The 14,939-nt window shown below is 40.4% G+C and overlaps 1 protein-coding gene across 4 annotated transcripts in view; it reads right to left on the minus strand.

Moving 5' to 3' along the window:
* Window positions 1-10,953: 10,953 nt before the first annotated feature.
* LOC137478275 (VPS10 domain-containing receptor SorCS1-like) overlaps window positions 10,954-14,939 on the minus strand; it is a 261,330-nt gene continuing 257,344 nt past the window's right edge. For 3 of the 4 annotated variants that reach the window (XM_068198008.1, XM_068198009.1, XM_068198010.1), the window contains 2 exons: window positions 14,379-14,497; window positions 10,954-13,072 (listed from right to left, as the gene is read on the minus strand). In XM_068198008.1, coding sequence (XP_068054109.1) covers window positions 13,016-13,072; window positions 14,379-14,497 — 176 coding nt within the window. In that variant the 3' untranslated portion in view covers window positions 10,954-13,015. The remainder of the gene's footprint in view (window positions 13,073-14,378; window positions 14,498-14,939) is intronic. The other variant, XM_068198011.1, reaches the window with a different exon arrangement.

A 14,939-nucleotide genomic window follows, 5' to 3' on the forward strand; every position in this document is an offset into this window, starting at 1 on the left:
ATGTTTTTCAAACAATCTTGCAGAGCCTTACTCATTAAATTAATTTTTAAGTGCTAATTTGGCACCATTTTTTAATGCACATTAATTCACAATATAAATCTTGACATGCTCAGATTTTAAAAAAATGTTTAAATGTCATTGGAAGTTGTTTGAGAAATGAAATTTATATATAGTATAATTCCAATCCCCATGCCTTCTTTCTTTAGTTGCACATGAAGAGATGAGTGTTTCATGTCATGCTATGTCACTTTATGAGAGCATGTGAATGAAGTCCCTGAAATATTATTAGTGTCATTTTAACTGTGGTGCCTTGACAATTCTTATCATTCACCCATCCAGACCACAGATTGGGGTTAAACCACACCTAAAGCAACTTTAGATGGAATATCTGCATTCTGAATTTTGTCATGTCTATCCCTGTGTCTCAGGTGAAGGGAACAAAACATTACTTGTTAACATTGTGAAAGACTGATGGTAGAACTGCCTGATGACAATGCCAAGGCATTTAGTCCAATCATAACTCAGGTTTTCTGAATATTTATCTAGGTATGTGCTTGACACATAAACTAGTCTATGATTATCTGTATTTGTTTGAAATACTGAGCTATGATCTAAGTATTTATTGATGTAATAATCTTTTCCCAAGTCGCCAAACATGTACTGAATCCCTCAAGATGTTTTAAATCAGTATCTGAATGCAAAATTTTCCTCCTTGAATTAATCAGGGGTTTGGAGTGTGTCTTTGTTGCTCTGTTCAGTCCTTTATGTTATTAATTGCAGATCTTTCCTTTGACTGTTGCTGCAATGCCTCATCCACTCCACATTCTCTTTGATGTAATCTACCCTCACAAATGAGGTCATTTTGTTTCTTTAAAGTCTATTGCCTGTCCACAAATGCTGTAATATCTTACAGGTGTCACATTTTCATAGATAAAAAAAGGTGGAAGCCATTGGAAGACATTTAGACCCTGCAATATGTAGTGCTGAAGAAAGAGGTGCCTTTGAGTATGCTAATTGAGAGAAAATCAGTGTTTCAGTGTACAGGGAGGTTTCTTTTTTAGTGTATTTTTGTAGGCAAACATGAACTTTGTGGTCCTCTCTTTAGCATACCACTTCTGAGCTTGAAGCAGTTCACCTCCTTGAAGAAGCCAAGTTGAAGGTACTCACTGCAGCATCATTTAGAGCATCTCAACTTCAAAGCAAATATAAGTTCTCCAGATGGTAGCAGTTATCCTTGCCTGTGAAAATGGGATGGAGATTTATGGTCCTAGAACCTCAGCAAATCACAGGAAATGTTTTTCACCCCGTAGCAGTGTAGCTGTACAGCATGTACACCCTCAAGAGATTTCTGACTGGAGTTGGGTTTTAGCTCTTTTATACAGCAAACTGATATAATTTTTTTCCAAAGAGAAACCTTAGATGTATGCCTAAAACAAATTTCCACATCCCTTCATCAGACTATTCCACCCTCTCTCCTTTCATCTCTGCCCCTCCTTTCCCTTTAATAACAGTGGAAAAAATTTGCATGATAAACTAAATACAACTTAATTTCCTTGTACCTTGTAGGAAGAAAATAATGTTGCAAACTAAGTTAAGTAAATGAATAGTGCATGAACTGCTGCCATCTCTTGGTTATATTCATCTCTCCAAGTATTTTGGGTATATTCATCTAAATCAAGAAAATTAAAGCATTTTGTAGTGTTATTTCCCTTTTCCTTTCACATCCAGCCTTACAAACACAAACTAAAACATAATTTTGTTTTTTCTATCACTGTTCCCGAAACTGACAGTTGCAACTATCAAGAAAATGTACAAAATTCTTCTCTCAATATTTTTTTTTGTACGTTTAAGCTAAGTATTTTTTCTTTTTTTGGGGGGGGGTTTAGTTTTTTGTTTTATTTTAATCTCCACCTTTGCCAAAGTAGGGATTATTTTTGGAAGCATTCAGGTATAATTTTTCTACTACAACAAAGCAAGTTAACTTTATTACATTACCATTCTGATAATGAAAGGCATGAGGACAAATGGAGGCAAGGGTGGTAGAACTGAGGAATCACATCTACCTAAGTGAAAAAAAATACATTTCTGATATATTTTTTTTCCACATTTGAAGACTAACATGCTAATTTTTATGCCTCACACAGTTGTGTTCTCTGATTAGAACCCACAGAAGGTAGTGGTATAATTCCAGGGCATTTCAAGAACATTTGGATGATTTCAGCTGGAAATTGTCAGGTTTCTAGTGAAGTTGTCAGTGGAATGACATTGGTTTCTCCCACCCAATACCATTCACCACAATTTTTGCATGTTTAATCAGCTCCTACTGATTTCAGTAAGACATCAATTGACCTTTTCTAGGTCAATTGCAATATGCGGACAGCTAAACCATCCTGTCTGAGCAGTCATTAGATGCTCTCTAAATGATAATATGGATGATGAATTGGAGCAAAACCCAGACAATCTCCCCATGGCAGCCACAGAGGCAGGATTTTCACCTGTCCCTCACTTTTTGCCGCTGCAGTTGGTGTCTCACTTGCTCATGAACATGTTTGCTGTAGCCGTGCCTGGCCGGGCCCTGTGGCTGCACCACGGCCACTCGCTCCAGACAGCAGCAGAGACCAGCCAGCAATTTGTGCTGGGAGCACAAACAGGAGGTCCGAGAGCAACCGAATTCAAGCACTCCTGCCTTGTGCCAAAGGTTACTTTAACACCCAGGCTATAATTAGCAGATCCTCTCACTTAGCTGGAGAGAAGGCTCATCCACAACCTGTCTGTTGGAGCAGAAGCAATTAGGAAATCCCATCACTCTGATAAGGAGTTGCTTGTCATGTCCCACTAAAAACACCTCGTGGAACTGAGACCTTACAAAAAAAGTTTCTTTATCTGAAAGACCAGAAATTGCTTAATCTTTTCCCAGCTGGCAAGAAACATCTGGCCACAGCTGAAAATCTCTCTCCCATGGGATGCACATGACCTTGCAATTCTGGGCCAAATGACTCTCATTTTTTTTTATAATTATTATTTTTTTCATGACTAAGTTATGTAATTATATCCAAACTCAGCTAACACCCCCAGCACTAAGTTTGAAAGGACTTGCAGAAAGTAACAAAGTCGCCCCATATAGCAGGTTTTGCTTCACTGGTTTTTGTTCATGAGTTCGTTACATGACAATTTACTGAAGCTGATTTTCTTACTCACTGATGTGATTAAAGCAGTATCACCCCAGAGAGTTCCTGTTTGCCTGTACATATCTCTGCAACCCTCTCAGCTTCCTCTAAAGCAAGGGCAGAGCCCCACTGTGCTGGAAATTTGTCAGGGTGAGGTCGGTTCTCATTTCATAATGGAGCCATTTTGTCTGCTCTCCCTTTGTCTCACTAAAATTTCTTCCTGATGACTTGATTAAAGGATTAAAAAAAAAAAAAGCAGCATGGTAATTCTGATCTGGAAGAGCACAATAAATACCAGGAAAAGTGCTGTGAAGCAGTGCTTCACCCTCAGAGTGGCTCAGAGATAGATAAATAAAGTGCTTTGGGCTGGGAGCTGAACTACCTGTTCTGATGAGCAGGTAATTGCCAGAGTATGACATGGAGGCATAAAATGGGGTGAAAAGCCACTGTAGAAGTACAAGCAGGACCTTCAGTGCTCACATCCTGTTACCCGAGCAGTGTTTTTCTCACACCCCTTACTAACCACCTCCCAGAAGAAAGGATTTCTACAGCTAATTTGTGGAATGACTTATCAGTAGGCTGTCTGCCTGAGGATGCAGAATTTGTAGTGATTATTTTAGCCTTTTCCTTCCCAGTGCCCAGCTCACAAGAGATTACATGGCATTGCTCAAAAAGCAGGGAAATAGCCTTCATAAGCAACAAAACTTTTTTCCTGGCTTATATATTCATTTTAATTTTATTTTTTTACAAAACTAGGACCTTTAAACAATGCCTAACCCTAGAGACAAATGGATTCAGACTGACAGATTCCTTCAGGATGTGAATACTTACCTTCCAATTTGCTCTTCCACTGATTTTTTCTCTACCCTACCATGAGATTGTTTGGAGAAAAATGGTAGGCCACTACCATTTCTGTTCAAACTCAGATCCTGGTGGTCTCCAAACCTCCTCCAGGGACTCATCTTTCCTGCACAGCTGCTTTATCAGGTTACTAAATGGGGTTACTGTCATGAGAAACCTCCACAGAACCCTGTATGATACTTTTTATTTTCTGACATGATTTTCTTTCTTCTGAAAGTAAATCTTTACCCCAAAAAAGCATAAGTGCTTTAATTTAGAATAGATGCCTTTTCAAAGGAAATATCCCAGCTCAGGTGAACACTCCCCAGCTCAAAGCAATAACTGGACTGAAGTTTTTTGTATTTGTGTTTTTTTGGTTTTTTAGTGCTCAATCCAATCACTCCACACTCTCTCTGCTGAAATCAGGAGCAGGCTGGGAAAGGGCCCAGCTTTCACAGCTCCTGCCTCATGTTCTGACTGCCCAGGATAGGCTGATGTAGTGATGGGAACAGGGTTTAGTCCTTGCAGCCAGTTGGCAAACAAAGGATTCTGATTTCTGAGGTGGCCAATGGCTGAATTCACTTAAAAAAAATCCAATTGAGAAAAATGTTTTATTTACTTTTTTTTTTTTAATAGCTGGGAAGAAAACATTTCCCTAGATGATATCATAGTAATATTCAAATGTGATTCCCTGAGAAATATCCTGACCAAGATACTTAAGTTAGTTAAGTGGTTATTTGGCTGAAAAGGATTTTGCAAACAAGATCTACTTATGAGTCTTCAGGCTAAGGAAATATTCTAGTGAAGTTAATTAAAAATGGGATTCTTTACTGTGTCTGCTGGTTAATATCATAATCAGGACTAATGTTTGCAGCCACTGAGAACTGTAATCAACAACAAAAAAAAGGTAATAATCATCCTCATGCTTCACAGGTTTTTTTTCCTTGAGGGAACCTTCTGGCTGCAATTACAAATATTATTTATAGTGATGGTATTACTTGTCTCAAATGTACAAACTCTTAATATGCTGGCGTTTTAGGACTGAACAAGATTCAGAACGGGAGGAAGTCTGACAAACTTTATCAGTAGAATCTTCTGATAAAAGGAAATGGGCTTTTATGTTTCCTCTTTGTTGTAAATGTCTTCTAAAAGGCTGTCATAGAAATAAATTAAAATTGAAAATGTTTGATTAAAAAGAAAGACAGTTCTATTTTCTTAATAAAATGGCATTACTTTTAGTAAAAATAATGTAACAGAATTTTTTGGGGTTTGTTTGAGGTTTGTGACATTGCTCCAATATCACTTCATAATTGGAAAACAAAAAAATCTGGTGTCACAAACACAGCAGTGAGGAGTTTCCAATGTGTGAGAAGAGGGTGTTGCATAGCACTCCTCAGCATTGCTGTCCTAGCAATTAATCAGTAAAGGGTGTTGCTAAAGGGTCAGCTTGGAAAGACAGGGCAGGAGCTTCTTGGCAGGAGCCTTTGGGAACAGTCCTGTGGAGGAGACTTTGTGGCAGAGTGGGAATCATTGCCCCCATTTACTGGCTTTATTTATAGGAGTTCTTGGCAGGTGAGAGGGGTGTTGAAGTCCAGGCAGCACTTTCAGGGTTTGCTTCATGGCAATGGCTACGTAAAACACTAACTTCAAGCAGTGGAAATGCCCAAGGGGTGAATAATTTCATCTTTCAGATCTGATACCAAATTCTGTATGAGAATGGGCCTTGATAACTCAAGGATTCTCAAAGCTAGGCCTGTAAAAAAAATCTTTTAAACTCCTGTTCTTCAAGAAAAATTAAGCCTTTTTAGCTTTTAGGAAATTATGACCAGAATCCACTCAAGGAGTCCTCTGTATGTGTATAAAAGTCTGCTTTTACCTGTACACCTTACAGTACTCTTCAAAAAAAGCACTCATATATTCAAAGATGCCAAAATCAAAGGCAGTCTAGTGTCCAGTTAATCCAACCAGCAGGTGTCTGTAGATAGCTGGTGGAGATTCTCTGCAGTCATGATGTTAATGCTTTCTCAGACATCATCTAGTTAGAAAATAAAAAAGGATAAAAAGAGAAACTTTGAAAATTATTATTCTTATTGCCATTTGGTTTATTGTTATTATTCATATGATTAATATTATTAATATTAATCATATAATTAATTATATTATTGCCTCAGGTGTTCAAGTCCTACCTTCCCCATAATTTTTGTATGTTTTTTCTTAATATGTGAATGAAAAGACCAAGATCTGAAAATGGCGCCCCAACTCAGAGCTAAAAATATTCATAATTTCTTCTTAGTATCTATTTTTTCTCAAGAGTAAAGGTGGTTTTTTTCTGCAAGTTTTAGAAAAGTGCATGTTAATATGTTGATATGCACAATGTAGAAATCAGTATATCAAAAGAGACTCAATAGAATCTATTTTTTGAATCTAGTTCAAACAAGTCAAACAGCAACATTGTCTGCCTTCTTCATTATCATCATAATTAAAAAGGGTAATTAGAATAAATATATAAAGACAAAGGAAAAGTTCAATTAAACTAAGCATGGAAGGTAAATTTCCTCTCCCTGAAATGAGAACTTTGAAATTAGGGAAAAAAAAAAAAAAAAAAAAAAAAGAGCAATAATCAAAGGGAAAGGAATCATTACTTTTAATTAATAAAAATGTTTAGAGACAAAATAGATTCCTATGGATGGATTGTAATTTCTTTTTTGATAAGAGCTGTTTAATGTAATCCTTCTATATCATAACATATACTGAGTGCTTGGGGACTTCAAGCAGCAAAGTGCTGCTGAAAATAACCAAGTGTTTATTTTCCCCTGAAGTTAAGTCCAATAACCCTGACAGTGCCTGAGAAGAAACAACTGTATCAAAGGGCCAAGGCACCTTAAAAACTGCTGTAAAGGACGAAAGTGCTTCTGTTTTACAGATAAACACCAAGACCATGTGAGAGCCGTGGGCTAAGTCTTCGGACACCTTCATGGAATGAGAGGAAGCAGCAGGCAGAGTGCTTTCAGGTCAACATGGTGTGCAAACACAGGGAAAAAAATAACCCAGAAATGGCAAATGAGTCCATGTGGATGGGCAGGTCAGCCCCTCTGATGGAGCAGTGCTGGCAGACTGACACGGGAGCTTTTCTCTGCAGCCACATCCAGGCTCAGACAGGCCTGCTGGCTCTGACCCTGGTCCAGGCCTTGCTACATGTGATGACAAGCGAAAGTCATAACCCACCTGCTGATTTTGGGACTGCAAGTGAGGAAGAAAAGCCTCTGGACTCACAAGGGGCCTCCCTCTTGTCCACCAAAGAAACGTTTTTCAGAGGGTAAACATCATCTGGGAAACTAACTGCTTTCTGTGGCTTTGAAAATTTCCTTCCTGAGCTGTAGATTATTTTGGGATCACATTGTCTTTCATCCTGTGACAGTCAGTGGTGCCACAGCCTCTAGTCACTAATGGAGCATCAGTAATTAACCAAATGTTAGTCCTGCAAGTTCATCTGTAGTGGAAAAAACTTTTATCTGCACAAGCCAGTGCAGCAACAGGGGAGAACCTACTCCATGAACGGACAACTGCAAGATTTTATGCAAGAATTCAGTGTCTCAGAGGCCAGTCTGTCCAGTGCTGTGACTCTGCAACAGGGGCTGAGGTAAGATTTTGGCTCTGTGTTTATTATGGCTTCTTCTGGACCTCTTGAGCAAGCACTGTCCAGGGACTGACATAAGTACAGCTGTTCAGGGGACTGCAGCTCTGACCAAACAGCTTCACCTCACTCATAAAGCCACAAAAGGAATGGAAGAAACCTCAGGTCTTTGCTCTAGACATGTTGTGGCTTCAGGGTAGCAGGAAGGAGGATTACAGTGGTTTGAATCTCACACTGTGTGTGGGACTAAGCAAGTGTGGAATGTGGCAAAAAGTTATTTGCTGTGAAACATCTAGTGTAAATATTCCATATGGCATACACCATCCAATTCTCAACAGTGCTGAATCTCATCCACTCACCTCATGTGACATCAGGCAGGGATCACTTCAAGTGAGCAGTCTGCTTCAGAGGTTAAGGACATTTCCAGCTTCAGCCAAAACGTCAAGAGCAAGACTCTGCACTGAAACTGCCTCAGTTCCAGGAGGGATCCTCAGCCTGGAGTGCAGCCCACAAGGAGAGACAATGGGGACATGATGCAACCCAGACCCTTGTGGGGTGGAGATAATGGTTCAGCCCCTCACAGCAGGGAATCGAACAAGGATGTTCCTCTCATGCAGACAGGGTTAATAGTGAAGGTTTTCTCTCTGAAAGCACTCAGTGACATTGTATTTAAATGTGCTGCATGCATTATTCATCTCTTTGCAGCAAGCAGCCAGAGCAGAGGCAGCTGTCAGTCTAATTCTTGTTTCAGAGCTCTGCCCTACAGCTGCCTCATGGGGGGCACAAGAAGGAATGATGAGGTCCATGGGTCCAGTGGCCCACGCTCTTGGGCTGGGGAGCGATTATTTGCAAGGGTAGCTGCAGCCCCAGAAATGTCACCATACCCAGATTTGTTCAGGAAAGGCTGGAGGAGGAATTTGTTTCATAAAGGAAGTGTTTTTTTCTGCATCTGTGCTGTATCAAAGGCAGGCAGTTGTGCCTGTCTTCTCAAGGGTTTTGTTACAGTCCTTCTCTTGCACCTTTGTCTCTCAGGGCTTCTCTATAAAAAAGTATAAAACTCTCAAACCTTTGAGATTCTGGTTTATTTTCTCTGGAGTGTGTAGAGAAGGTCTGGTTAAGGTCCACTCCCCAAAGTGGCCCAAGATGACAATGTGAGACGCAACCTGCAATCACTGCCAAGGTGCACTGAACACCTAGCACTGGGGTGGCTGCACCACAATGCAAACAAGGAATACATCTTGAAATCCTCACACAGAGAAAAATACAACACAGATTTCCTTTACATCCTTCTTTCAGCACAGTAAGAGAAAGCCATATTCTCCAGTAGGAAAAAATGGAAAGGAAAAAGCTAAAGTTAAAACTGCAGATTAAATATATCTCTTAGGCTAATGACTTGGTACATGATAGCACTTTGATCTTACCAATTAGAAAACAATCTGACTTCAGTCTTTTCTTCTGGGTATTATGGCTAAGATCATACCAACACTCTAAACTAAAAGGATCTGTTTTAGCTCAAGTATTATTTATTCACATGCTTTATGATTCTGTTTCATGGAGAAATGTAGGGACAGCATCTCATTAACTGAAGGAAAATAAAGTTTTCTTTTTCAACACCATGAACATGGTAGCTCTGCAATCAGGGGTGAAGTTTAAAACACTGAATGTACCTAGAGATATAATGTGACAAGGAAACTTGTCATGCATTCAATGAGAGGTGACAGCACACAGATAAAATACTAATCCCTTGTTATCAGCTCTGGGTACCACACTAAATGCAATTGTCAGAAATTCTTAGCAGAAGTTGACAGGACCAGGACAGGGTTCATTCAGGGTCACTGGAAATTCCTGCTTCATTTGCATAAGCACTTTAGCGAGTACTTCAAGAGTCCTGCTTTTCAGAAAGAGTTTAAGCAAATAGTCATATATTAAGAGCAAGCAATTGTTTGAGGCCCAAATCCTCAAAAGTATTTAAACACTAACAACTACTGATTTTCAGAAAAAGCAATCCAGCATCTTAGCTCAAACTTCCTTCTAGGTGGAGAAGTATAAATCTCTCTGAAGTCACAATGTCTGTCTCATCTGTATGTTGACAGTAGAGAATCAACATCAAATTAGGAAAATTAGGAAAAAATTATTTGACTTTTTAACCATATTTTAACTCTCTACTCCTTCTGACAAAGGATGATGAACTTTTTTTTTTCCCTCAAGGGAAGACAACATCCTCAGAGAAAATTCATATTGGATTTTATAAGTAGTTGGTATTCTTTGTTTACTCTCACAGTGTTCATCCATTAGCAGTGAATTACTGTGTTGTTATACAAACCAGAAAACAACTGCAAATAACAGTCTCTGCCTCAGGACACACAAGAAGCTGAAGAGAATGATCTGAAAATGCTGTAGAGAGATGCTTGCCAAAACAGACTTACTGTTTACGGCCAGAACAGATGCCTGCTAATTCAGGTGGGTACTTAAACTCTTAAAGCAGATTATAGCTTCACACACCTCAGTGAGTCACCTACACTGTGGCCATTCCAGCCTGAATGGAGAAGGCTGCAGTGTCCACTTGAACTTTCTAGGTTAATAATTGTTAATTACACTGGGGTCTGCCCAGGACTGGAAACTACTCCCTCCTCCGATGAGAAAACCCAGGACTCCTGGACTCGTAATATCTCATACCATAGCCTTGGTTGTTGATATCTCAACCCCAGATCTTTGACTACTTATGGCATATATAAATTCAGATAATAAGGTACAAAAAAAGAGCACTGAACTAGGATCTTGTTATAAGAGGTGGCTGCATCCGGATTTGAAAAGCAGAGTTGTTCTGTTTTCTTCTTTTTTTTTCTCAGCAACATGCATCTACTGCCATATGGCAAGCTGACAGAAACTTCCTAGGCTTCATTTTATTCACATGTAAATTAATCAGTAATGCTAATAGTTCAGACTTTCCTTCATCAGTGCTGACAGAAGCAGAGCCAAAAAAATATATTTTAAAGGAACATTTAACAGAGACTATATGGAGAAGGATAAGCATGGATAAGGAATGGAGCTGGAGTTCCAGGGAACTGCTCAGAGCTCTATCATTGCTTGTTTGGAAAGCAGAAAAATTGAGGACTGAGAAAGTTACCTTTATATGAGCATCTTGCTTCTAGGAACTGTATTTTCCCCCATTTGTGAACATCCATATCTTTTTTAGGTTATCAATTACCTCCTGTTCTAATATTGTTAGTGATCCCTGTCAGGGATAGAGGCTAAAAGAAGCAAAAAAAAAAAAAACAAAACCAAAAACAAAAAAAACCCCATGGGCCTTCATTTAGAGACATAATCTGTTTAATAAATATGACTGTAAAAGCAATAAACAATAGCAATTATACATTACGCTACATTGTATTTAACGAAAGGGAAAAAGAAGATGAAAAAGTACATCAAAAAAAGTAATTTTAAAATTAGAAATAGTTCCAACACTATAAGAAAACTTTTTGATTGGCTTACTATAAAAATAAGTTGGCTAATGTTGGACTTCAGTGGGGGCTATTATACAGTTGCAGCCAAAACTTTCCCATCTTTCTTAAAGCTGTAGTTGCAAACATAATAGCAAAGCCGTACAAACTGCCGTGTTTCTACCAGTCCTCAGAGAACCTGCAGGAGCCAGAGGACTCTGTTCTGTGACTACCTTTTAACTATTATGGGCCTAATGTCCTTGATATCATTTTTGTTTTGCCAGCAAGTGGGTTGATTTAGGTTTGTGCCCAGTTTGTGACGGAGAAATTCAAACCCACCACCACCAAATCCCTGCCCTGGGACTCTGGGCCAGACTTACCATGCTGCATTCTCCTGGTCTTGACTCAGGTTGCCATGGGCAATGTCTACTGAACAAAACCCACCTATGTCAGCAATCCGGGTGCCTCCTACATGTGCCTCACTGGTTATTAACTGGCCTCTGCTTTTCTCCACCTAACATAGTTAGGCAAGTGTACACTGGTTACAGTATCTCTGTCTTTACACTCCAAACCAAAATCCTGGTCCTAGGTTTAATTACCTGAGTTGAGTTGGAAATCAACAGTTGTAATGACCATGGGCTAGGCTTCACACAGCTATCCAGTGTCTTTGGAGGACTTGTTTGAAATGTGCTAATCCTAATTTCCTGCTGTTCCCTTGTACAGTCTATGTGAACATGTCCTGCAGCCTCATTTCCACTTGCAGGGTAAGATACAAATTTAAGTTATTGACAAGAAATGAAATCCTGTGTAGGAGTGGTCCTGTGGTACTGAGGCTCAAAATGCATGGCAACAGTCCCAAGCCAAACTCTCCCTTCTCTGCCCACAGTGGCAGGAGCTTGCAGATCTGCAACCAATGGAGGTGCCAAAGAAAGCCATTGGAAAACTGCACAGACCTTTCCCTGCCTCCTATTCTATGGACAAAGTGTATTTCAAAAAACTGACAGGCTTTTGGGTGACTCTGAAAAGGCAGAGATCTCCTGGGACTTCCTCAGACAAATGCAGCCATCAGCACTACACAGAGCTGAGGGTGTTGCTTTCTCTCAGCCAAAGCTGAAGGTGTAAGGCTGGCACAAAGTACAGTGAGTTCTTGCTGGCAGCAATAACCTCCTGCCTGCAATGCATGCTTGTTCTGTTCTGTTCAGGGTTAGGAGGCAACGTTATCCTCCCATGGCACTGCCAGTGGGATGCCTTGGTGTGAGAGGCTAAGAAAGCTGTTAAGGAAGGAGCCTGGCCTCGCAGTTGGCATCACCACACTCACACTCAGCCTCCTCGCAGTGTGGGGCACGGGCAGCAGCTGCAGCTAGAGGAATGAAGGGCAGAGTCCAAACAGAGAGATAAACCAGACTGACCAAGAATATTTTCAGTGCCTTAAAACTCCAGTGTGATTTGTGTGTGTGTGTGTGTCCTATGGAAGTCTGCTGGAGCAGTTACCCCTCCCGCAGCCCAAAGTGCTAAAAGAGCAGTTAAACCTAAAGCCAAGAACCCTAAACATTCCCTCCCACCTCCCACTGCCCCAGCCCTTCTCCCCCCACATCCCAGCCCACCCCTCTCCCTAAAGAAGAGACCTCCCCATGCATATTCTTGGCCTATATCATTATGAATTTTCTACAAATTAGAGACAGATCAGAAAAAAGAGAGTGAAAGGGTGTGGGGAAGGGCCGCAGGAGTGAATAGTGGTACCAATTCCTCTCCCCCCACCCCCCACTAAAATTGAACACCTGTACAATGCAGTTCCACTATGGTCTCAGTATAATGTCCACATGCACAGGCTTAAAGCTAAAAACCCTTTGTCATCTCAAGAATTAAAAAGTCCAAATGCAGTGAGCTCTCCTCCATTTTTTAGATGCAGATGTTGGTGTCCTCAATTCAACCATTTACATAGGTAGGGATTTCTTTTGTGCTCTGGGGCTCATCAGCTGTGGAAATACTTCCTGTGGCAAAGAACAAAATGAAAGTCAGTAAATAACATGCACATTTAGTCAAGGAAGACGCTTGCAGGTATCACCTTGATGGCCTTTGGGATTCAGCTGTTCCAGACTGACACATTCTTTCCAGAAATATTTTCTTGTCATTCAAACACTGAAGATGATGTCCTGTTCTTTTGCTAATGAAGATGATTCACTCGTGTTGAAGGGTAGAGGGAAAGGCAGGAGCAGAGGGGTGGAGGGAAGGAGGGGTTGAGGTCCTCAGAGGAAATGTGTAACTCATTTGCAATGATAAAGTGTTGGAGATTTCATAAATAACCTTAACCTTTGCACTTGCAAAAGAAGTGCCTAAACTACACACATCCAGAAAATAGGAAAGTGAGGTTTTGTTGCCAGAGTTTGGAGAGAAAATTAAATGATGCAGGGACATTAATTCTGATTCCTCCAAGGCAGGATCCCTGAATGTTAGTCAAAGGTGATGGAAAAAAAAATGGTTTCTGAACAAGCATACAAAAGAGAAACACCCAATTAGTGTCCTGCTTTGTTTTCCCAAAAGAAAGAAAACTCATTAAAAAAGAAATTGCTGATTTCCAGAAACAGATGAGGTGGTTGTATAGGAGAGTGCCTTTGCACTTTCTATTCTGTTCACATCTAGGTCCAGACCTTCTCATTTTGTCAATGAGCTCTGATTCAGTTTTCTCATTCATCTCACTGACAGGATGGAAAAACACTCTTAGGAAGTTTGTTGGACTGATTCCTTTTGATACATAATTGAGTCTGTGTATCTCACACATTTACTTTAGTGCTCGATCGTGCAGTCACAGTGCAAACCAAGGAGTTGTAAAAGGCCAATTTCTGGTGTAATGCAGTGTTCAGTAGCACAGCTGAAAAATGTATAAAATTCTGGCTGTTATAGAAAGACAGAAATGCTACAGATGCACCAAATGAAAACCTACGCCCCAAATTTGCTTTTGATTTCTCCTATCCTGGAGCCTTCTAGGGTTTAAGTTTCCACCACCAGCAGGGGCAGTTTTGAAGGTACCTTGCATAGAGCTAGCAGTGACTGACCCTTGCCCCTGCAGTCTGAGTGACCTGTGAAAACATGAACCACCACCACTGCATTCTTTTAGAAAGGCGAAGCTCAAAGCCCAAAGCTCACTCAACTCCAGAAAGAGAGTTTCCTGACTTGAAATTGGGTGTTTCTCTCTTAGCATCTTACAGCAATTTTGCCTTGGAGGTTTCTATGGGGGAAAAAACAACAAGAACAAGAAAGCCAAACATTAAAAAAAAGTTCTTAAAGTTTAGGACCCACCGCTCTGGGTCTTGGCTTGAAATCTCTTGGTGATCCACAAGCTTTTTGGAAGTCCTCTGTCCAGACTACCTTGGTTGCATTTCCTTTCCTTGGGTTCTGGACTGTGGCCTGAGGTTGCTCTGTATGGGGAATACCACATGGGAAAGTTGGTCCCCTCACTCCATCCTGTGTTCTGCTAAGCAGGGGTGTCCAGGTCTGCTGATGAATAGCTGTTTAAAAACTTTTAATAGCTAAAAAACCTCCCTAGTGAACAGGTTAGGAGAAATCAGCATAGACTGCAGTGGAGCTTCCAGCTTAGATATCAGTTTCATCAAGAGCCTTTCTCCTTTTTCCTCCCAGGTTGTTTCATAGGCTGCAATCTTAGCACATCACACTCCCCCCTTTAATTGTCCTTTTCCTTGTTCCCTCTCTGCAGCAGCCATGACTCCAAGCCTGCTTTAGCAAACACTCCAGTAGATTTTAGGAACATCCTCAGTTGAGATCTAAGGTTTGTTTAGGCTGATGAAACTGTGGTAATAAATTGCAACTGTGCTTCACTCCTATCTAAGTTGCAGAATCACA

The sequence above is a fragment of the Anomalospiza imberbis genome, chromosome 8 (genome assembly GCF_031753505.1).
Source record: "Anomalospiza imberbis isolate Cuckoo-Finch-1a 21T00152 chromosome 8, ASM3175350v1, whole genome shotgun sequence".
Taxonomy (NCBI): Eukaryota; Metazoa; Chordata; class Aves; order Passeriformes; family Viduidae; genus Anomalospiza; species Anomalospiza imberbis.